This window comes from Paracoccidioides lutzii (assembly GCF_000150705.2).
Source record: "Paracoccidioides lutzii Pb01 unplaced genomic scaffold supercont2.48, whole genome shotgun sequence".
Lineage (NCBI taxonomy): Eukaryota > Fungi > Ascomycota > Eurotiomycetes > Onygenales > Ajellomycetaceae > Paracoccidioides > Paracoccidioides lutzii.
The window spans coordinates 56619-80668 of record NW_015440994.1 but is presented as its reverse complement, the minus strand read 5'-3'; the positions used below and the strand labels follow the sequence as shown (position 1 = coordinate 80668).

Genomic DNA, 24050 nt, shown 5'->3' with positions numbered 1-24050 from the left:
TAGCTGAAACTGACTTTCTTCATTGCTTTTTCTGCCAATATGTATTCAGTTTCTTTCTCATCTGCTGAGCTAGACTCTGATATTTGATTGTGCTCTTCTTTGTACACTGAAAGAAATGAGCCTTGAGAGCTTAATTAAGAATATAAAAATCTTTTTATTCTGATTTAAAAATAAATGATAATAGACTTATTTGATCATAATGTGAATGCTGATTTTTCAAAGAACATAATCACTTCTTGTAATCAGATAATATTTCTGTGAAATCTTCTGATTTTGTTGCAAAAAAAGTCTTTTTTTGTAGAGTTGATATTTTTATTTTGATTTCTTTATGAACATGATCTTTTCTTATAACAAATAGTATCTCTTTAAAATCTTCTGATTTTTAGTGTAAAAAAATATTTTTAAAGAAAATCTAGTCAAACTCATTCAATATCATGTTGATTGCAATGTATTCTAATTAAAATATTTTGTTTTGCTTAAAAAACTGCTATTCAGGCCATAACCTGTGAGATGATTGATCTTTCATTGGTGGGAGGACTGGCCAGCTAACTGATATACGCGTACATCACATGAGTTGATGCGGCTACTGGGCGGTCATGCCCAACATTTGTAATCTAGAGGATTGATATGATTCAGTCACGTGATCAGAATGAATTGTTACATTCAATCACGTGATTACATGATTTGATTATAATTAAAGCAGATCTCAACATATCTTTTCTCTCATCAATCTTAGTATTTCATTATATAGCAGTTAGCAATGCAAAGAGATTCTTTCTTAAATAGCTCACATTCACCTTCTAATAGAAGATATTGTCAAGAAGATTTCTTTGACTAGATCTTATAATTATGATATAAATGATCTTATCAAGTCACTAAGTCACTAGTTCATCTTAGTCAAAATGTAGATGAGTTGATCTTACTAAAATATTTGACTTATCTCATCATGTGATCTGATCTCATTTTAGTTGGACTCAACCTCTCACAATACATTGTAAATCATTTATCAATCATATAATCCTTACATCAACAACACTATTTTAAAGAAATCTCTTAATTAAACTCATTTCATGATGTTTTCACTGCAAAATAAAATGAGAAGAATGTGAGTGATATTCAAAAAAATTAGAAAAATTAAAAAGAAAATAAAATTGATAAATTTATATTAATATTAATATATAACTTATTTTTTTTAAAAAAAAAAATAACTAATAATATTTTTATATTTTTTATTTTTAAATTATAAATACTTTAAAATTATTTGATAACTGCTTAATAAATAACTAATAAATACTTTAAATAACTCAATAATATTTTTATTATATATTTTGATAAACTTTATTAATTATTTAAATTAAAAATTTATTTTTATATTTATATAATTAATTAGAAAATAATTGATAAATAATTGATAAGAAGTTAATAAGTAGATAACATCTAATAAGCAACTAGTATAAATATTCTGTTAATAATCTCTAAGAATATATATTTCAATTATAGTAAAAGAAATATTGATTTGAATTTGAATGTTAAAAAAAAAATATTGAGTAGTTATTAATTATTTATTAACTACTTGATAAGCAATTGAATATCAGTAAGAACTTGTAGTATTTACAACCTTTGAAGCTATATTGATCTCATCATTGTTCAGTCCCTGCAGTCTAGTAGTACCATCTATAATTGTTAAAGAGAAATTATTATGGTAATGTTTTTACCACCTGACCTCTTTTTATACGTGCACGGTCCTCAATTTGAATGTGTAGTCACGTGGTGAGGTCAGCCAAGCCTTTAGTGAGGTCGACCGATCTGTATGCTCCGCCTTGGTAATTACGTTACGCTCTAACTAGTTAGTTAACTAACTAGTTAACTATTATAGATTAATAAACAGACAAGCAAACCGCCGAATTAAACTTTGACCGTTGGTCCCAAAGGAAAAGTGCAGTGGTCCATACTAATTAATTTATTACGCCAGGATTGTTTCTCACCATCCTCTATCTCTACCTGTAACTCTACCTTCACTTTTGCTCTCCTCACAAGTAAATACCCATCACTTTACTTCCTCCCTTCTACTAATTTCCCTTGTTCCTGAAGCCCTTGGTATTTTTGTTAGTCCAACATTTCATCACCCTTTTGCTTACCGCCACATCTCCAGATTGCCTACCAACAACTTGGTGTCTTTTCATAGTCACACAAACTCCTTCGATCAATATGTCTGAAGACTGGGACTCCGTAACTCGTATTGGAAGCAGAGTCCGTGGGGGTGGTGGTGCTCAACCCCGTGAGACAGTTGTCAGAGGCCGATCTGCACTCAACGCCGCCCAGAGATCTGGTGCTATTATTGCAACTGAGAAGAAATATGCCACCGGGAATGCTGTACGTGCTTCCCTTTTAGTCTTTCCCTTATATTTTACTTTATGTGGTTATTATCTGTTCTACTATTGCTGAAAACTAACTGCTATTTCCTTGTGACTTCCAATAAATAGACCACTCGCCCACGCGTGGAAGGTCAACTTCTCACCAAAGTCGACCGAAGTGACGACATAGTCCCGCTGAAGGGCATCCCCCGCGAGGTCGGAATGACTATCCAGCGTCGCCGCAACGAAGAAGGCCTGACCCAGAAGGAACTCGCCGTTAAATGCAATACTACACAGCCGGTCATAGCTGCTTTGGAACAAAGCAATCCAACAGCGGATAAAAGTGTTATACCACGAATTTCCAGGGTACTGAATGTCAAACTTAGTGGCCGTGATATTGGGAAGGAACTTTTCCCGAAGAAGAAATGAAGAGTTTCTGGAGGGTGAGGCTCCGGGTGCTCATTTTTGAATGAATTTCGGGTTTTGTTTGGATAGAAACAGAAAATTGTTATGTGATGATATGAGGGAAATGCGATTTTTGTTTTTCGGTTTCCTTTAAGTTGGGACTTAACTATATATATGCAGTTGCATGGTAGTAATAGATTATTAAATACATAAGAATGAGAAGAATGATTTCATAGCAATGCTTATCACTGCTCTTCATTTAAAGCCGTTTCAAATAAGATGCCATTTTTAGAGAGCGTTGCTTGATCTATCTATTCCATTTGTCAAAATTACGAACAAAAGAGGCAAAAAGGTATAAAACAGCAAACTTGAGGTTGCTTGAAGTATGTTAAGCTTAGTAGCACAGCGGTTTTCCCGGACTCTTTTCATGTGCCACCCACGGTGACTTAGTCCTCCCTCCTAACCTACTACCCAAACATATCTGCCACCCCTGTCAAATCCGGCCCGTTGTTGATATTGACCTTGCCATCTTCTTGCCCTTCCATTTCCGTTGTGTACCGTGCTTGAAGAATAGATCTGGGTTCCCTTTGAACAGGTTTAGGAACAGTAATGCGGCCTTGTTCACTGATACTTACACCTCGCAAGCCCTCTAATAAATCAAGAACTAGCGCTCTTTGCTGCCGTCCAGACTCGGATTTCATAAGTGCCGCCAGTGTGGCATCAACTTTGCTCTTAGACATGTCTGGCAAACTCTCTATGATCCTCGTCGGCGTGTTGCTAGAAACCCCGTAGAGAACCCAAATGGAGGCAATAAGCTGCGCAAGTTCCTTCTGCATGTCGACGAAATAAGGATCATGTACGGACGTAATGCATGCTTTAAGGATATCTGTGCTGATGAATTCGCGGATACTTCTCGTGGTAGGGTTGTCGACGTCGAGGACAAACACTTCCAGGATCGATCGGATAACACGCGTTATGATAGCAGAAGATCGTGTGTCCTTCATGCGAATGGCATGTGTGCAAAAGAGAATTACTGGCTCGAGAATCTGAGGGGATGAGAGAATGAAGTTGCGCATTGAATCGGAAGGGGACGGTTGGTTGGTAATACCGTTCTGTTTGGTGGATTCAGAACCTCTCTCTGGATCTGTTCGTGAATGTGTTAGATTTTGAAAACGGGGTAAGCTGTTGAATTAGGCTGGGGGAATACCTACCTCTACGTTGCGGATCAAGAAGACTGGCCACCATAACCGCGACCGAATGTGTGAGTTGGCGCAGGATACTTTCGTCCTTCATCTCCTCTGTCAGATCAGCATCCAGCATACCAAACTTTTTATGCTCAATTATATCCCATTCATTAGTTAACTTTTTGTCGATCTGAATAAATAGCGCAGATAAGATCGGGGTTAAGAAATTGATTCGATATCTCGCAGGGCAATCGTCAATTAGACAGCGAGAAATGTTGAGAAGCATAGACAACTGATGGGAGGAGAGACACGTGGCATCTTTAAATAATGCTTGGGAAAGGGGGAGAGGGAGTTCTTCGAATGAATAGAAATGATCGCGGAGCCTGCTCATGCTGAAAAGAATGGAATAACAAGCTTCTCGTACAGCTCTAACTTTCCCTCGAACGGAGGATGAAAATCCTTCAAGTGTAGCCTTGGAGGCAGTGATACGTGCATAGAATTCCTCTTTACTACCACTTGAGATGCCCGCTTGCCAAAACCGATCCGTGAGGATTCTTCGAACGAGTGGACGCATATCTGGTGACAGCTCAGGATAGCTGTCTGGGTTGTGGAAGGCATGTGCGTGACTATGGTGATCAGTCTAAGTTGGAGAATTGTCAACTGTCTTTACATACCTGAGAAGCTGAAGCAATGTCGGGAGAATAAGAGGGATTGATTCCCGCCATAAATCGCATGCAATTGAGTACGCTGGGTCGTTTACTTGTATCTTTTCTGTGGATACGGATAACATTGTTTTCGTTAGGCGCAGTGGAAGTCGCTAGGAAAATTAGCTTAAGTCTCGCTGATTATATTAAAACTGGGGGATGGTACTTGAAATTTTGATGTCATATGGGCTTGTATCTTCTTTCCCTCCTCGTCGAGAGGTATCGCCAACCAATCTTCTATATTTTGAGCCTGTAGACGCTCTAGGTAGGGCCAAATTCGGTCTAATCCAAGAATTTGACAAAATCCTTCAAAGGTGGTTGAGCTCCGCTTGAACTCTACGTTGCTCCAGGATTGTCTGATCGGTTCGATGAACAATTGTAGTCTAGACTGTCGCACAACAGAATCTACTTGTGGTGCCCGTTGCCTGCCTACAATCAGTTTCCACCTCCTCCATATTACTAGCGTATACTAACATTATTATAAGCAAGATAGCAGAAAGCTCCATATGGGGCTTCTCCTCCCCATTAGACGCTGACACAATCTCTTGAACTTTTGGTTCTAGAGCATCATAAAAAGTCTGGACTTGTTAGCAATACCCATATTCTGCAGTCGGGATCAACGTACTGAAAAATAACCAGCGTAACGTATAGCCAGCCGGCGCACTTCGCAGGTAGCTACACTGTAAAGTTCTTTCACGGCTTCAGAATAAGTTGGACATTCTGGACGATCCACCGGGTTGATCGTCAGAATATGCTCCAGAACTTTGAGAGCAAAACTTGGCTTATTTTTCAACGGCTTATAAGAAAAGTCAACTGATAACCTTATGACTCGTTCTTTGATAACAGGGTCCTTTTTCTAATTTAGCCAATATATTAGGAACAACAGGAATATAGCGGCACTTACGTCAAAATTCTTCTGCAATAAATTGAGCGCCCATGACTCGAGGGAATTTTCTAGGCCAAGCCGTCGTTGTTCCTGATGTTGAAGTCAGCATCAAGAACATCCATCATGAATAGAGATACGTACATCCTCTTGCGGCGTTTTCCCGAGGGTATCTACCCATTTGCTGAACCCCCTTAGTGTTGCCTCAACTACCGTGAACTGGGTATCCGCTTGCAACGACGGAGGCGAGTATTTTTTAAAGTTTTCCGCTATATTTATCAGTTACAGCCTTGTAGTAAAGTAATTGGTAATGCTTACGATTAAAAGGACCAGTTGAATTATAGAGATTGTTAAGGACATAATCCGCTCTGGTTAGTATATGTGGGATCGCTTCATGTGGTCGTTGAAACACAATCAGTTCAATCGTTTGGGAACAGTATCGTCGATAATTCCCAACAAATGCATGCCTTTCCGGTGTGGTATCAATATCTTCATTAAGAAATATGATTGTGGGATCATCGGTATTCTCAGGTAAAGTTTCGTAGCGAACAAGACGTTGAGTGCAAGTCTCAAGTATGGGTGCAATGAGTCCATGGATGACATCCAAGCCCGTGATTCTGGAAGATACCAATAGTCTCGACCACGAATGAAGGACCGGTATAGACACAGTCAGGCTTGGATGCCGAAGGATGTCGACTAGGAACGGGAAAAAGAACCCCAAATCGATGTTCTGGTGAAAATCGAAGTTTTTCTCTTCAAGGAATCCGGAAATATAAGACATTAGCTAAGAAGTCATAGGTCAGCTACTGGAATTCCAATAAACTATATGACTGTCGATGGTTGTTACCTCGGATAGTTTTTTAGATATGCTGTATTTCACATCCGAAATGTCGTTTACATCAACAATCGACCAATTATAAACGTTGTGGAGCAACTGGAGATTATCAGTTTGATATACCAGATTGACAAGGGCCTGAAACTCGGCCATATCATAGCTTGTCCTGCTATATAGTGCATGGAGAGCTTCAACTGCGGCCTGAGAAATTGTCTATTAGTAAATTCGTGGAAAGACATAGTCAAGTTAAACGGAGGGAGGAGAGAAAGATACTTACCATAAGAAGATCCTCATCCTGGGATTTTAAAGCTTTGAAAGTAGTTTCAACACACATGGATGTTGATATCGCCAAAGGAATAGACCAAAACATCAGTGATCGAAGAGTTGCTAAAGCTTTCGCAGCGCATACTTTGACTTCGCGAGAGCCGTGGATGTTATCGAGACAATCGCTTAAGAAATGACATGTCCTCAAAAGCCAGCCTTCGCTTCCGTGGCGTAGCTCGATGTGGTGCTCTCTCCTTGGGTATATTTGTTGGAAAACAGAGTACGGCGTAACTATTTCCACAAGTGCACGATTGAGATCCGTACCACGAAGTGAAGAAATTGTATCTTCGTGATGAAAAGTATCCTCAGATAAAGTTTCTAAAATTGAAAGAACGAATTTCTTGTGCGCCAGAGAGATATCCCACATTTGAACCAGGTTCCTATCCATCTCTATCCACTCGAGACCCCAGCTCCGTTTTGCAATTTCTACCCATAAAAGCGAAGTCTTGTTGCTGATAAAAGACTCATCTTGAGGACTGATTGATTGGGCCAAATTCAAAATTATCACCCTCAGATGTTCCATTTCTGAAGGAGACAAACCTGAGGAATTATGTCTGAGAACATGCTCAAGTAGAGAGAGGCCGAAATGGCGGAGGACTGGAGAGTTGCTCTTCTGTGATGCCAAGAAATGGCCAGTATGGACTGCTGATTTTGAATTTTTCTGAGATTCGAGGAATTCGGAAGCTTGATGGCGGGTTTCGTTAGTCGATGACCTACTATGAATGATACTAAGAGCTTGTATGATATTTGACAACACAGAATCCGATGATATGTTGGAGCTGCCTGCAACTTCAAGATCCAGTGGTAGAGGGGCAGGCCCGGCCATGCTGTTCTTATTTCTCAATGAAGAGAAAGCAACGGAGAAAATGTTCTGAACGGAAAATACTTATATCAAAAATTCATAGTTTCGTGTCGACGCTCTATGAATAGTGGCGGGACGTATAGCTCGCTGAGCAATAGGCGGGATGAACTTCACGAGCAACTGGTCTATAATTCCCAGCGAGGGATTTTTGTTTGTTTGGATATTAAATCACTAGCTTGAGGCCTTTTCTAGCATCTTCTATGATACCTGGTAAGCCCGTTGAGATGGATCTGCCTGCGGATGTGTCTGTTCGGCGACGCGACTTTGAAAGGTTGTCGGAGGTTTGGGCGACCGACTGGCAAAGAAATTGCGGGTTGTCGGCGACCCGCCTTGGCATATTTTCCCGCCGCCAACGAGCCACCCTCAACGGCCGCACTTCATCAACCACATCTCCGAATTCAACACTTTGATTTCTTGTTTTGTCTTTTATTGGTACTAATTCTGATATGCCGTTTTACTAGTAAACGGTTCAATGTGAAAACGAAAGGAGTTCATTTTCACCGTCCCCAATTCACTTGCCGTACCACCAACCTTGATGCTTGACTTGGCAGTAAGCCTGCCTCATCCGTCCGTTCCTCGAAGGATTTGGTCACTTTTCAGATCATGAATATAGAAAATGAGTATTGATTACCGTTGTAAATATGTTCCAGATTTCAGTCGACTCGGTTCGGCACTTGTGAACGCATCCGCTCGGTCTCCGCCATTCCTTCGATCTACTCGGTGTTCCACATCGATATTAGAACCGCCGGGACGCTCTCGGGCTTTCTAAACGGTCTCGGAACCTGCGTTACCAACCAGCTATGACGAGTAGCAGTTTCTCGTTAACTTTGTCACTGCCTACACCTTCTGACCGCATTTCGCTTATAACTACAACCTGCACAACTAAACGGGGCCAAGAACAATAAGAATTAAAATCTTCCCATTTCCTATTGGGCCACAATGCTGTGTAGGCTCTATCCTGAATCTGGAGTATCATGTCCGCTTGGGCCTTAGATGCTTGAACTGGTCCTTTGCTTGGCCGGCGGATATTAGCTAACAACCCGGACGGTTAATGTGGCTTATTCTATTCTGTTTTTTGCCCATTAGACCACGTCAGTATTCTGTTTATGCTCGCGAGAAAGTAAGTCTCGATGAGATTATGATGCGGATATCATGAACGTCTGATACTCCTAGTCTAGAAGGATAGTCATTTGCCAATCTAGCTAAGCAAATGATATACCTACGACTAATTGGTATAGATAGAAGTCCATGGGGGCGCCATATCTGTGGATATCATGGTCTCCACAATTTGATCTGACATCCAATTTTTAATGTCAACGCCGTGCTCATCAATTCATTCAATTCATCAACTGCAAAAGCCCACAGCTACATATTTCTATCTGTTGGAAGAATAGTAATTCCCAATCTCGTAGTTTTAAAGAGGAATCAAATACGCTCGTCACTCTGTTACCCAGCAGTTCTGCTGGTAGGGCATTTGATACACTAAAGCAATTATATCTACAATGGCTATGTGGAAATTTTCTCTGATCTCTATACTCCAAAATATGACATTTACGTTCCGATATTTTCAAAAACTGCATCAACACTGCCCCTGGGTTTAAATAATTTTTCAGATTCGAGGTTGCAAATGCCGATATCAGCTCCGCAGGACACCCAGCTGGAGCTACAAATCTGAGGCAAAACAATTAGTTATCTCGACATCAAGTCTAAATTTAAATGGCATGAACGACGTGCCTCAAAACGCGTAATCACCGAACCGGCCGCTCAGGCACTGGTTGCCAGCTGTTACATTCCTAGGTAAATATCCTTGATACAATGTCCCTAATAGCCTGGTGTGCCTTGAGAACTGACTTCTTTTGGTCTGGTGGATTTTTTAGCTCACCCACAAACATCGACTGTACCGCTGTGGGTTATTTCATCAGCTCTTACCTGTTAATATATATCTTCCTCTGTTCTGTATATTCAAGAAGGTGAATGGGGCTATATCCATGATAATTCCATGATAATTGGGATAAGATAGCATTTGATAAGAAGAACTTTGGAATTGTTGGTAATGTTGATTTCTCGAAAATGTGACGTTCAAAATAGACTCTTTCTGCCAGGGTCGAATTGGAACTATTTCGTGTTAATCAAGCTAGCTTAAGAATAATTCCTGGGTAGCCAAAAATAGATTCTCGGATTGTTCCTCTCAAGGGCAACTAGGAACCTTGTAGGTATAATTCAGTGGAAAAATGGCAAAGATGAAATGAAATGAATAACATCAGTGAAGCATACATCACTCTTCAAAAATCATGATAAAATGGTATTTTAGTATAATGATCTACTACATCATAGATCTATCAGTTTGTTCAGCTAATGAGTCAATTGCAACATCATCAAATATAATGAGAGACAGTCACAGATAGTGAATAGTAGTCCAGGAAACAATGCATAAAATTTTCAAGCCAAAATGAGACTCACCTTCTGTTACCAAGGACCTGTACATTTCACAACTGTTGCTTTCAACAAGGCATTGAGATATCAATGCATGAAAGCGATTGAGAAATGATTTAGCAACAAAGATAAATGCTATGGATGTGCAAATTAGTAGATATAAAATCACTTTGAATAAAACGGCATTTATAAAAATATGTGTTGAGGGCACCTTGCGGAAAAGGGATGTCCTAAATTTTCTCCTTAGTGACAATTAACTACATCGATAGTTAACCCTCACCCCCTTTGACATTTTTCTACCAACTTATCACAGCAGATGGGCCAGGAGCCACCGTAATATATCAACTCCTTCACCAGAACGCCATAATAGGGAACACGACTAGAGAGTAAATACTCATTTCCTTTCTGGATTTGGACTCTGATTCAAATCGAAATAAAGTCTCCAAAAGCACAAAAGAAACGATCCCCCCGGGATGGTTCGACATAGCAAAGCAGAACCCGTCCGTCCTAGTTGAGAAAATGGAATATCGGATCAGAGGATACAATATCCAAACCCTAGCAAGGCAGTCTTATAACTGATCTGCAGGGAAAGTTTCATGCCACAGATACACACCAGCAGAATTGATCTTAAATTGTTTTAAGTAGAGCGGATCAATGGCAAGAGTTTATGATTTGGATTCACATTCATGCTGGCACTGCACATTGAACCTCGCTGTTGCAAGATCATCAGTGTGGCAGAGGCAAATGATATCATAAGGGAGTCTGGAAATGCATGTTCGCTGTCATAGTGGAACCATTTAAATCAATTGATGTGTTGTAGTAAGATAGTTAACTAGTAGTTAAACTGGCTGCCTAACCCTTTTTAGCAAGCGGCTGAAGCGGGGACAAAAAACTAAGCACAAACCCCTCCCATTTCTTCTAACATGTTCAATTATACTTTGTAGCCTAGATGCAAGTTGACTGGCAATGTTTCTGTAGAGTGTCTGAAGGTTACCGTTTGTCATTCTTTCCTTAGAAGTTCCACCGTCGCCTATGTTCACCATCGTATACACATTTGCCCCTGACAGTTGCCCTCTCTGTACGGACTTTGCCAATCATGATGAATGGCAGACCCACGCAGCGGAATGCATTCCAACGGTTGGAGAAGGTTTGTGCAAAAATTCCAAGAGCTGAGGGAGGTTACTATGGCATTTAGGCTGATGAAATCACTATTAGCTCGGTGAAGGCACTTATGCAACTGTATGTTTTCAATGAAAATATCTAACGCTCGCTTACTCTAACTCCAATGTTCTTTATAAATTACTCCTTAGAAGGAGGTTGTCTAACATTTTATGTTTAGGTTTTCAAAGGGAGAAATCGTCAGACTGGTGAGCTGGTGGCTTTGAAAGAGATCCATTTAGACTCAGAAGAAGGCACTCCATCTACTGCAATCCGCGAGATCTCTCTGATGAAAGAGCTCAAACATGAGAATATCCTCTCTCTTTATGACATCATCCATATTGAGAACAAGTTGATGCTCGTTTTCGAATTCATGGATAGGGACCTGAAAAAGTATATGGAGATGCGGGGCAACCATCTCGACTATGCCACCATTAAGGATTTTATGCACCAGCTACTGCGCGGGGTTGCATTTTGCCACCATAATAGTGTCCTTCATCGGGACCTCAAACCCCAAAACTTGTTAATAAATGTTGGGGGTCAACTGAAACTTGCGGACTTTGGTTTAGCACGAGCTTTTGGAATTCCGGTCAACGCATTTTCGCATGAGGTTGTCACTCTGTGGTATCGTGCTCCAGATGTGCTTCTTGGAAGTCACATGTATAATACTAGCATTGATATATGGTCTGCAGGATGTATCATGGCTGAGATGTACATGGGACGTCCATTGTTTGCCGGATCCACGAATGAGGATCAACTGCAGAAAATCTTCCGAATTATGGGCACGCCTTCAGAGCGTTCTTGGCCTGGGATCTCACAGTTCCCCGAGTACAAGCCGAATTTCCCTGTATATGCCACGCAGGAATTGAGCCTCATACTTCCACTGGCTGATCATGTGGGTCTTGATCTACTTAATCGCATGCTGCAATTACGGCCCGAAATGCGGATAAGTGCCGCTGACGCTCTCCGCCATCCCTGGTTCAACGATCTGCCCCAACTTCGATATCAGATGCAATGCCAGCCACATTATCAACAAAATTATCAGCAAAATTATCAGCAAAATTATCAGCAAAATTATCAGCAAAATTATCAGCAAAATTATCAGCAAAATCATCAGCAAAATCATCAGCCAAATCATCAGCAAAATCATCAGCAAAATCATCAGCAAAATTATCAGCAAAATTATCAGCAAAATCATCAGCAAAATTATCAGCAAAATTACCAGCAACATTATCAGCAACATTAGTGGACGTATCAGTATGACCTATAGTCTTATGGCGAATTCGTATGGACGTGGATATCCATCTTAATTGAATGTTGAGGAGATAAACCTGACAGAAGCACTATATACCCCGACCCTTCTCTTATTTTTTATTTCTTTTTCTTTTTCTTTTTTTTTTAATCAATTATGGCACAAAGCCCTTAGACATATTCATAATTCTACAAATTTTGCTTTATCTTTGCTTGCCCTACATTTTCACTGTCATTTTTCATTTCATACTTTTCGTTTACAAAATATTTATTGATAATCTACTATCATTATATTCCCTATTTCTATATCCTCTGATGAACCTGAACCCGATTAGTTACTAGTGACCTCCCATCATTGACTTATCGCAGCATTATTGCTGACACTTTAATCCGGTATTCGTTGTCCATCGACGTAGCAATTATCAACATATTTATCCTCCTGAATCGGCACTTGCGCATACAGGCTTTTCCAATTATTGACTACCATTTAGCGGGCTGTTCCACGCTGTTTCCAACGTTCGCACGCTTTCCCGAGGACAGCAACGCTGAAACAGAAAAGTTTGATATATATATATATATGCGGTCTCTCTATGGAGAAGATCCTTTTTATCGTACCAATGAATCGAGGGTTGAAGTTATCTACTTAAACCGCGTAGGCTAATTAGATACCTGTTCAAGCAAACGGAACTGACAGCTTTGCTGCGAACAATATTTTCCAGTTGTCAGCGAGCCCACGGTATATGTTTTCACGCTTTATCTCGTGGTGGCATGTTAGCAGAGGGCAATGTCGTGGGATTCTTAAGCAATGTTTCTGAAAAGCCCAGCCGTATATATCTTTGTCAACTTCGAATGCAAATGTGAGCTAGAATTCAACTGGGCATCGATATTTTTGTAACTTAATAATTCGAGTGGCAAAATACGAATGGTGCCCGAAACTGGATTGTAGTATCTGAAGTTCACTGACGGGAAATCGGCACCTTCATAATTCTATCGATGATCGGCTGGAAGTTAAAAGTAGAATAAAAAGTGTTGTAGATGAGATAAAAGAGTTGCATGGTTTCCAATGGATATCCTGGGACTTAAAGACTAATGGAGATTATACACAGGACAAGAGTCGAAGACCGGAATCAAGAGAGGTATTCTTACACTCCTCATTATTGCAAGGAAATTCGTATATATCAAGGTTGCCTCTGGAGTGAAAATTTGTACGCAAGTGAAGATATGGAATACTGGGGAAACGAAAGACACAGAAGTAAAGAGTGAAAGTTAACAAACACCGAAACTCGCTTATCCAAGAGGCAGTATAATGTAACCGAAACCAGAATAAATAATAATAGTAGAAGTAATAGTAATAAATAAAACACTAGAGAGATAGGAAAGTCAAGAATCCTAGACCTACATCACGCTGCATGAACCACGCTGGCACTGCTCAAGGTATCCTTCGTCTTCACTGGCGTCGGGGATAATCCATGCTTTGCGCTTTGGTCCCGAAATTTTGATGTTTTGGTCACCCTCTGCATGCCACCATTTCAATATTTGCATGGTCCCTGACCCGACCTCTTGAACTTCAATAACCCATTTTCCACCACTGGCCACCACCTCAATGTGCATTCTTGGGTAGTGCCACTCGGGGAGGTAGATTATTGAAGGGGCATCTTCTGGTGTGGAAGTTTCAGCTGATAACGAGAGTGTAAAGACGCAGTTTCGCATATCGAAGCCATATTCCTTCACGTTTCCATGGGTGAGGAGGGGACTTGGTCGGACAAACGCTTCAGCTGCACGGTAGCCAGGTTTGCCTGTCAGTTCCGAGGTTGGTTGTAACGTTTGGGTTATGGTTTGGCTAGGAATAGCCTTTTTCAGATTTTCAGGAGAGACTTGATTAGTCGTGGTGCTTTGGCTAGTGGAGAATGTAGGGGAGTTGCGATCCGAAGAAGTTGATGATCGATTCTGCGGTACCTCTCCAAGTACGCTAGGATTTAGAGGGAATTCCAGGTCGTCTGCTGAAAATATGGAAAGGTCTTCACCGTTCCATCTATCCCCCCATTGATGACAATTCTGCGATAGCCATTTGAGTTAGCCATTCATTGTTTCCCCCTTATTTTAATGGGTTATCTCCGTACCTCTGATGCATAGCACCATAGGGAAAAGCCATTCGACCCGCTTCCCTCTATAGCAAAGTGATTGGCATCCATGGCGCTGGCTTGACTGCTAAAATCGCCAGTTATATACGCATTTTTATCATCCATGTCGTACGGGATGCCAAGTTCGGTGAAGACCATTGGATGAAGTCCCATATAATTGAAGCTCTCATTACGCAAAAATCGTAGCTGGTCCCGAAGACAATTTCTTATCGCAGTTTCTCCAAGTTTAATGGCGAATATAGGACTTAGATACTTCCCTCTTATAACTCCAACGACATCCACATTATAAACTCGATTCCTAGGAACATCTGTTAATAACACGTTGTTCTAAGAATACGAGTGTCCACTCACCAATGCTTCGTCATGAGGGTAAGCCCATCGTACTGATGGGCAGCATGGACCATGTTCGGATCATCATCTTCCGTTCCCTTAATAGAAGGTGGAAGCTCCAAAACGGCAGGCTGACAAAATATAATAGCATTGGTATGTACACTGCGAATCGCATTCTTGAAATTTCGGAAGTGATTCATAAAATATTTGTTCGTAAAGCCTTCGTAGTCGAGGGATTTACCAGTCTTTGGGTCTTTGGCGAAGTAATCCTTTTTCAGGATCGTGTCTGTGGAGGGGTCCCAGACTCCGTGCTGGGCCCAGAGGCATTCACCTAATTTCCATTGGGGATCCCTTTTCCAACCGTAGAAGGTATCGTTATAATCGGCGGGTAACCAAGCTTTTTCGCCCTTTGGATCGACAAGTTCCCTTCCAATCTGATAAGGCCCAAAACTACCAAAGCCCCAAGTGCTCACTTCGCATGCACGTCCCGAACCAGTCAGCATCCCTTGAAATGCAGTTGGGGAAGTGCCAAGTTGGAGTTGTTGTTCTGGAGGGATAGCGGAGATGTCCTGAACTCCTATTAACCCTCTATTTACTTCATTCATATTTTCCCAACCAATGACAACTTCATCTTCGAGATCACCAGCCTCATGGATTCGAGTTGCCAAATGTTTGCAGGCATTGATGTAGTGACTCTGCAGGAAATCTTGAATATTTTGGCCGTTGATAATCGCTTTTGGTGCAAAGTCCTTTCCAGCCCAGAAAAGGGTGAATATTGTTTGACAGACCAGACGAGTATAATTCGTACTCCAGACCATTTTCGGGAAGGAAGCAGGGTCTGGGAGGTATGTATTTTGCACAAGAGCAGCCTGGGTAACATTGAAATTTCGAGGATTAAAGCCCGCCGCGTATATTGTCCACATGGGCGCACCTGAGCCGCCAGAAAAACGGGACCACTATTTTCCTTATCTATAAGCCTTTGATATAGTCGACTGCGGAGAATTCAACGGACATACCACATCCTGATGAGGGTCCATATAGACATAAAACCCATATTTCTTTGCAATACGTAATATTCCAATCGTGAACTTGATGAAATCCTCATCATATTTGCCCGGTCTGCTATGTTCAAGTGCCTCCCAGGTAAAGATGTATCTGATGCTATTGTAGCCCCATCTCTTTAATCTCGTAAAGTGAATGTGTGCATCTTTCAGCTCGAATGGACGGCCAACGAAGGAAACATTATCCCCATCGTAAAAATCCTCCGGCACATACGAGGGTATGTCGGGTTTTTTTGGGTATTTAGAGCCAGCGTCAACGTTGATTCCTCTCAGCGTGACCTCTCTATTCTGCAGGTCCCGAAAAGTGCTTCCTTCAATCCTCAACTTTAGGGGAGCCATTAAATTGTGGTTTCCAGAGTGGGAATTAGAAGGCTTCGAGAACTAGGAGACGGTGTATTGCGGAGTACGTTGGCAAGGGGTAGCCAGAGAGGAATAATGAACTGGATAGGCTTTAGTGAGCGTTGGGAAGTGGCATAGAACTTGAGCTATACTTGGCTAATTTCATCCGCTTAGACAATCAGATCACTGTTGAACCTGTTGGTGAATGTTGGTTGCAGCGAGTCTGATTGCTTTGCAGATAAAATACGGACCTGGTGATGTCCTTGTGGTGATAAGCGTTTTGGCAGCAATGTCCGCGGCTAATGAAATCCACCGCCTTCCCGTCCACTTCTCCCACCAACATTAGATAACTTTACAATCAAATTTCACAATAACTATGCAGGAAATACAGCTAATTACATTATAACCTATTCTCTCTTATGCTGAGAGCCTCTTTGAGCATTACCTCCAAGGTTCTCACATACACTACATTAAGGTGCTACATTGCTTTCATGATTGTAGATCAAATTGCTCAATTTCTTCGTTGTTCTCTTCATAATCTTTGTATGTGATTTCTAATTTTTTGAACAGTCAAACTCTCTCTAGCTTATATATAAATGATTTCTTTTGACACTTTCCTCTTGTAATTTTTCTTGATAGCTTTAATTTTTTTTTTTTTTTTGATCAAAAAATTATTTTATATATTATAATTATTTAATTTTTTAATTAATTAATTAATTTAAAACTTTATTAATTAAATTAAAAAATTTTTATATAATATTTAAATATTTTTAACTTTTAAATTTTATAATTATAGTTATTATATATTTAAATATAATAATAAATAATTTAATATAAATATATTATAAATTTTAATACTTTTAATAAATATTATTTTAAAATATTATTTTATTAATTTATTTTTATTAATTTTATTTTTCTTAAATAAATTATAAATTATTTTATTATATAATTTATATTATTAAAAATATTAAATTTTTTAATAATAAATTAAACTATACTAATAATATATTAAATATTAATAATATCAATAAAAATATTTTTAAAATATAAAATAATTTATAATATAAGTAAAGTTAATAATAATTAATATTAATAAATAGAATATAAATAATAATATTATTCTTAAATTATAATTTAAATATAAAATATAATATATCTTTTTTAATATTTAATTTATTTTAAATATTTTTATATAAACTATTATAATATATAATTAAATTTATTATTAATTAAAAAATAATTATAAAAAATATTAAAAAATTTATATATATTAATAATTTAATAAAATATATTTAATTATATATTTTTAATTATAAATAAAATAAAGTTTTAATTATTTAATTATATTTTAAATTAATTTTTCTTATTAAATTATAAATAAATATTATAAATAATTAATTAAATATTTTATATTAATTTAATATTATATTTTTATATATATATTTTTTATTTATTTTATTTCTTTATAAATTAATTAATACTTTATTTAATAAAATTTTTTAACTTTTAAAAATTATTTATAACTTTATTTTTAATACTTAATTTATATATATTTAATTTATATATATTTTAAATAAATAAAATTAATAAAAATTATGATTATAAAATATTTTAATAAATTAATTTATTGTTTATTTAATTATTTATAAAGAAATAATATTTATATTATATATAAAATTTAATTAATTATAATATTAATATAAGTTTAAATTTAAAAAAAAAATTATAATAAAAACTATAAATATTTATTTATTTATTTTATTTAAAAATAAATATATTTATTAATATTAATATTTATAAGTAGATATAAATTATTCTTTTTAAAATTTAATATTTTAATATATCAATATTAATATAATAAATTAATATTTAAGTGATAATTTTTTATAATTAAAACTTTTTTTCTGAATTTTTTTTTTTTTTTTTTTTTTTTAATTTTATTTATATAAAACTCTGCACTTATCTTTGTAGCTTTTATTTTCTTTTCTTTTCCTTTCTTCTTCTTATGAATTTTGTCATTTTATTGTATAAAAAAGTATTATGATTGTATTCAGCAGCACGCTCATTATATTATAAATTTGTTCATTTAATTCTATAAGTTCAGAAAGCCTTTATTCTCTATAGAAGGCTGGAGTGCTCAAGAGTCCTTTGCTCTGAAGACATGAATTATAACTCTTTTGAGTACTCACTCTCAGCAGAAACCTTCACTAACATCAATGTTCTACAGCTGATAATGCTGATCTCAGAAGATTGGTGCAGCAACAAACTGCACAGATGACTGAACTGCAGTATTCACTGAATGAGCTGAATCTTATGACATTTTATGTGTTTACACCTGCCCCCCGCCTACTCTGTCTGATAAGTCTTTGAAGAAATGATTGACCGTTCTAGATGAATATAAGAGAAACCTTTTCCTATAGATGAGATAGTAAACTATGACAACTTAGTGTGAACTTTGACTTTTCATCCTGGTGGCAAATATCTTCTTTTAGTATCAGATGATAAGAGGCTACGTTGCTGGAACCTAAGTCAAGAGAAAGTGTGTTAAGATGCTCAGAGACGTGCACATGATCGCTTCGTCATCTGTCTGAGATAGGCCCTGGGAGTTGTCAAGGATGTACCTGCGGATTACGGTGGTGCTGCTGAGGTGAAGGCTGGTGAAATGCAATGAGACGCTGAAAAGCAAGGGGATAAGAGAAGATACTCTCAACGTGCAGATCTGCTGCGTTGTCCCCACGGCAGAAGTGGATTTGAAATTGAGGATATTCGCAAACCGAGGTCGCAAGAAATGATTCTGAATAGACAGATATACACTGCTGCTCTTTGTGAAGAATAGGAGATATACTGAGTCACGCTTTTATGAGAGAATGGGAAATAACACACACACACCCCTCCCCCCCCCCCCCAAAAAAAAAAAAAAAAAAAAAAAAAAAAAAAAAAAAAAAAAAAAAAAAGGGGGGGGGTAAAGCTGGCGGGCCACGCCCTTTAGAGAATGCTGTTTCATGTCTTCTTGAGAGAATGGGAAATATCCCCCTCTCAAGAGTAGAGCTGACATTGACTGAGCCATGCATTTTCAAAAAACATGACTTATTATGAAGTTTTATTGATCCGGCTGCTAACTGTGATTTAGTTTATAAGGATACTTAACTAAGATTAACAGCAGACAGCAGATAAAAGGATTACTCACCAAATTAAGATTTCACAGTATAAATGTTGTTTCTCTTGTTTCTGTCGAAAGCAACTTCGAGCAATCAGCCATTCTATTGTAGTGTTTGCATCCTGCAATTCAAAATCATGGCCCCATCATTTTATTTTGACTCATAATGCACAACTCATTCTCTTTTGCAATTCATTTCTGGCACCCACCTGTTCTTGTTTCTTGCTCTCTCCTGGGAAATTGGCTGGCACTATGAGCGCTCATCCCTTGTGAGCGCTAATTGAATATAGTGGTTACGTTTTACTTCTCAGTAGTTTTTCACTATTGTGCTAGTCACCATTTTCTTCGTTAGGTACATGTGCAACAAGAAGCTTCTAGAGTTTTGGTGTTGATGGGTAGGAGCTGTCGTGCATCCAAGTGTCCCCTAGCCACAATTTATAGGCTGGTAGTTTTTAATCGTTCAAGATATAGAACGAATGTCAGATCAAATATAGAAGAATATGTAGATACGAAAATTCGAAGTTCAAAAATCCAAGGAATCCAGAAATAGTAGCCGCTGAAAATAGCATCCTCCATGCTGGCTCACGTGACAATCAACAGACCATGATCTTAGAGTTACCAGAAATACAATCAGTGTATAAAAATAAAATAGGAAAGAAGCTCAGGAATGCATACATTTTGTTTGGCATTGCATGGAGCCCGTCAACTCAGTTTGATCTTGGCCATAATATCAATAAGCTTATTGCTGCACTATTTTGTTTTGCTGTGAGTTATGAGCATCATCTACAAGCAAAGCACACAATATTAAATTGCAAAATCATGGTCTTAACATGCAAGCAACACAGCAAAACATTATCATTCAAATGACATTCTATAAAATACACTTTTAAAAAGTATCTTTAAGCTTAATGAAAACTGCTTTGTTGCTGAACATACTTATAGATATATATTAATTACTATTTCAATAGTAATCGTGCCTCTGCGCACTCATACCTGATGTAGATGTGCCATAGCTTAACAATAAAAACAGCATAACAATAAAAATATGGATAATTAGAACTTCAAAAATTAATATCTCATCACCACACTGCTAATCTATAATAATTAATTTATTTATATCATCTGTAGTAGCTGTATTATTTGTGAAATGTTTATATATATCATTAACTGTAAAGGGTTAAGCTCTAAGAACTAGAGGCTAGTCCTCCTATATAACAAGGACAAATTGCTTGAGAAAGAGAAGAAAAGAATGAGATGAGAACTCAAGCTTAAGCAAGCTCACATAGCATGATCATGTATGCATGTGCAAATGATGACTAGGCTGAGTCAGTCAGTCAAAGCAAATCTAGAGATTTAATCTCTTATAATACCTCTCTTCTCTCTCTTTATTATGGGTCTTTACAACTATTTAAAGCCCTCTTTACATCTAATTTTGTCTGCTGAAAGGCCTCCCAAGTGTTCAAGGCCTTCACTTCTTGTAGAAGACTCATATCATTTCACATAGACTCAGCTCAATCTACTCATTTAATGAGGTATTACTTTTTTCTTCAGTAGATTTATTCATTCTGAATTTCTTCAATCTCAAACTCAGGTCCTTCTGAGATCTCTATAGTGAGTAACTATCAGTCAGTTTGTCTTTGACTAAGCAGAGAATTCATTATCACAGCATGTATAAGCTTTACATTAAAGACATTGTGAATGCTGAGTGAGATATTCAGTCAGTAAGCATGAAATTCTATCTTTTCTAGCACAGTATATTGATTGTATTTTGTGTCCAGCTTCTTGCACAGATGATTAATTCTCATATTCTCTAAGCTCAACTAGATCTTATCTTCAAGTTGACAGCTTGAAGATGGGTCTCTTCATCTATTCACATATTTCTCTTGAGATTGCTGAGCATTCATCATTTTTATTTGAGTTCACTTCAATACTTCATGAGCCTTTCTCATATAATCATTTGTAAACTCAATGAGATTATATGATGTTTCAATGAGAGATGCATCAGCTATATCAATGAAGAAGACATAGAAAAGATGTGTTAAAAAGAATGAGCTCATGCTCATTGAGACAGCATCTTTATTATTGATGGCCAGCTCTGCTAGAGGAAGTCATTCATACTAATCATTCTGTTGAAAGCTAATGTACTTGTGTAGATAGATTTTCAGAGTCTGATTCATTCACTCTGTAGCTCCATCAGTCTCTGAGTGATAGATTGTGAAGAGTCATCTCTTAATATCTAATTTCTCACACATCTGAGTTCAAAACATGCTTATGAAAGCCAACTCTCAATTTGACACTATCACCTTATAGATGCTATGTTGAGAGATGATGTTGTGAAGAAACACTCTAATCACTGTCTCTGCATCAGTTTTCTTAATTACTTTTAATATAATCTCCTTGATCAGTCTGTCCATTATAATCATGATATTCATGAATTCTTTAGAGCTTGGTAAGTTCATGATAAAGTCCATAGAAAGCTCCTGCCATATGCATTTAGAAATAAGGAGAGGCTTAAGCAGTCCCTGATATCAATCACTTCATGTGATGTTTGATCTGCAAAGATGACAGTTTTTGATTATTCTTCTCACATCAGTGGTATAGTCTGGCCAGTAGAACTCACATCTTAGAACTCTTGCTATTTGCTCTTACTCAGGATAACTGATAAGAAATGAGTTATGAGCCTCATGCACTAATCTGATTTAAAGAGGTTTGAAGTCTGGCACTCACTTATAATCTTGAAAGAGAAGCTCCTCATTCTCATTTAAAGAGCACTCAGAGATAGAGATCTTAATACTGAGTTCAGAAGAAAATCTGAATCTTCTCTCATGAAGAATTTACTTCAGATGCTGCAGAATCTTGTCATTTTTGTGAGCTTCATTCCACTGAGCTTGAAGAGATATCTCAGGTTTCACACTGGCAGTGATCACTATTGATTTCATTTCAGATGCCAATACATTAAACTTAAGTAGTTGAGCTTGCCTCTGCTTGATTCTCTCATCATCAGTGCTCTGTGACATGTTCTGCTCTCTTCACAATAGAGTGTCTGGTTCAACATTCAACTTCTCTGACTGGTAATCAATTCTGAAGTTGAATCAATAGAGAATATTCATTCAATATAGCTGTCTTTTATTTAGTCTGTATGTAGTTATAAAGTATTCTAGATTCTTATGATCTGTGAGGATCTTGAATTCCTTTACACTTCATAGCTCAGTGTCTCATTTCTTTAAACACTTAATTATCACTAATAACTCCTTATCATGAATCTCATAGTTGTATTTCACAGGTGAATACTTATGAGAGAAGAAGACACATGAGTGTAGAATGCTCTGCTCATCATATTGTAGCAGCATTCCTCCTGAGGTGTAATCTGAGAAGTTCATTTCCAATATAGTCTCACAGTCAGGATTAAATTGAAGCAGGATTGAAGTGAAGATAAACATTGATTTTAGATACTTAAAAGCTTTCTCAGTCTTACTCATCTACAAAAAAGGAATATTCTTGTGTGTAAGAATCATCAGTAAGGTTGCAATCTTTGAGAAATCTCTGATAAATCATCTATAGAAATTGACAAAGTCTAAAAATCCTTATACACTTTTAAGAGTAGTAGATATCACTCATTTCAAAACAGCTTTAACCTTCTCTGAATATATTCATATACCCTTGCTCACTTCAATGATTAATTCAAGATATTTTGTACTGTTCATCTTAAACTCACTCTTTCTGATGTCTGCCTGCAGACCTGCTTCCTGTAGATACATAAGCATCTTTTGTACATGCTCACAATACTCCTGTAAGCTTCTTGAGGAAAATATCAAGATGTCATCTAAATAGACTGAGCAGAAGTCATTCAGATATCCATGTAATGCCCAGTTGATATATTTTTGAAATGTGCTCAGAGCATTGGCCAAACCAAAGAGTGTAATCAGTCACTCAAATAGCTCATATCTAGTTCTAAATACTGTCATCTACTCATCATCTTCTGTGATTTGAATCTTGTGAAAAGCTGCAATAATATTCAGCTTAGTGAATCATTTAGTCTGTTCAATTCACTGTAGAGTCTCACTGATTAATGATAAAGAATATTAATTCTTTCAGATAATTTTGTTAAGAGCTCAATAGTTCACACAGAATCTTAGCTCACCTTCAGACTTCTTCACAAATAGTATAGGAGTAGCTACAGGAGAGTTGCTCACTCTAATAAAACTATTATCTAGATAATCTGTAATAGTCTTTCACAAAGTCAGTAGTTCCTCTCAAGACATATTATATAACAGGTCCCAAGGGGGTTGTTCTGTGCTACCATCAGCCTTTTTAATCAGTTCAATCTCATGATCTCTACTTGGGCCACAAAGTAGAGGTAGAGCATTAGTAGCTTCCTTATCAAATATGTTCAAAAACTTATGATAATATTCAGGCAGCTTTTCTCTAGGGTTAATCTTTGATTTTACTTCTAAAGTCTTTTGAATATCAGTCAAACTGACAGTGAAGATCTCAATGTTTCACTTCTCTCAAGTGCTCACAAGCCTAGAGAAGTTTACAGCAGAGATGAGAATCACATCAGCTTTTGTATTTGAACTAGACTTTACCTCTATGCCACTTTCTTCAAATCTCATAATTATTTGATGA

General features: G+C 37.5%; 4 protein-coding genes across 4 annotated transcripts; 2 read left to right on the top strand and 2 right to left on the bottom strand.

Moving 5' to 3' along the window:
* Positions 1-2208: 2208 nt before the first annotated feature.
* On the top strand, positions 2209-2783 carry PAAG_08829 (multiprotein-bridging factor 1; the record flags this gene model as incomplete). Its single annotated transcript, XM_002789232.2, has 2 exons — positions 2209-2373; positions 2484-2783. 2 exons carry the CDS (start codon positions 2209-2211, stop codon positions 2781-2783), a joined length of 465 nt encoding a protein of 154 aa, XP_002789278.1.
* A 443-nt stretch (positions 2784-3226) lies between these two features.
* PAAG_08828 (hypothetical protein) lies at positions 3227-7515 on the bottom strand (the record flags this gene model as incomplete). The annotated part of the gene is made up of 11 exons (XM_015846643.1): positions 3227-3903; positions 3971-4569; positions 4618-4760; positions 4814-5072; positions 5122-5225; positions 5273-5497; positions 5552-5623; positions 5675-5799; positions 5849-6314; positions 6378-6566; positions 6643-7515. 11 exons carry the CDS (start codon positions 7513-7515, stop codon positions 3227-3229), a joined length of 3732 nt encoding a protein of 1243 aa, XP_015701440.1.
* A 3568-nt stretch (positions 7516-11083) lies between these two features.
* On the top strand, positions 11084-12388 carry PAAG_08827 (negative regulator of the PHO system; the record flags this gene model as incomplete). Its single annotated transcript, XM_015846642.1, has 3 exons — positions 11084-11131; positions 11200-11223; positions 11324-12388. 3 exons carry the CDS (start codon positions 11084-11086, stop codon positions 12386-12388), a joined length of 1137 nt encoding a protein of 378 aa, XP_015701439.1.
* Positions 12389-13788: 1400 nt separating this feature from the next.
* On the bottom strand, positions 13789-16264 carry PAAG_08826 (negative regulator of the PHO system; the record flags this gene model as incomplete). Its single annotated transcript, XM_002789229.1, has 4 exons — positions 13789-14448; positions 14514-14832; positions 14886-15820; positions 15881-16264. 4 exons carry the CDS (start codon positions 16262-16264, stop codon positions 13789-13791), a joined length of 2298 nt encoding a protein of 765 aa, XP_002789275.1.
* Between the last annotated feature and the right edge of the window lie 7786 nt (positions 16265-24050).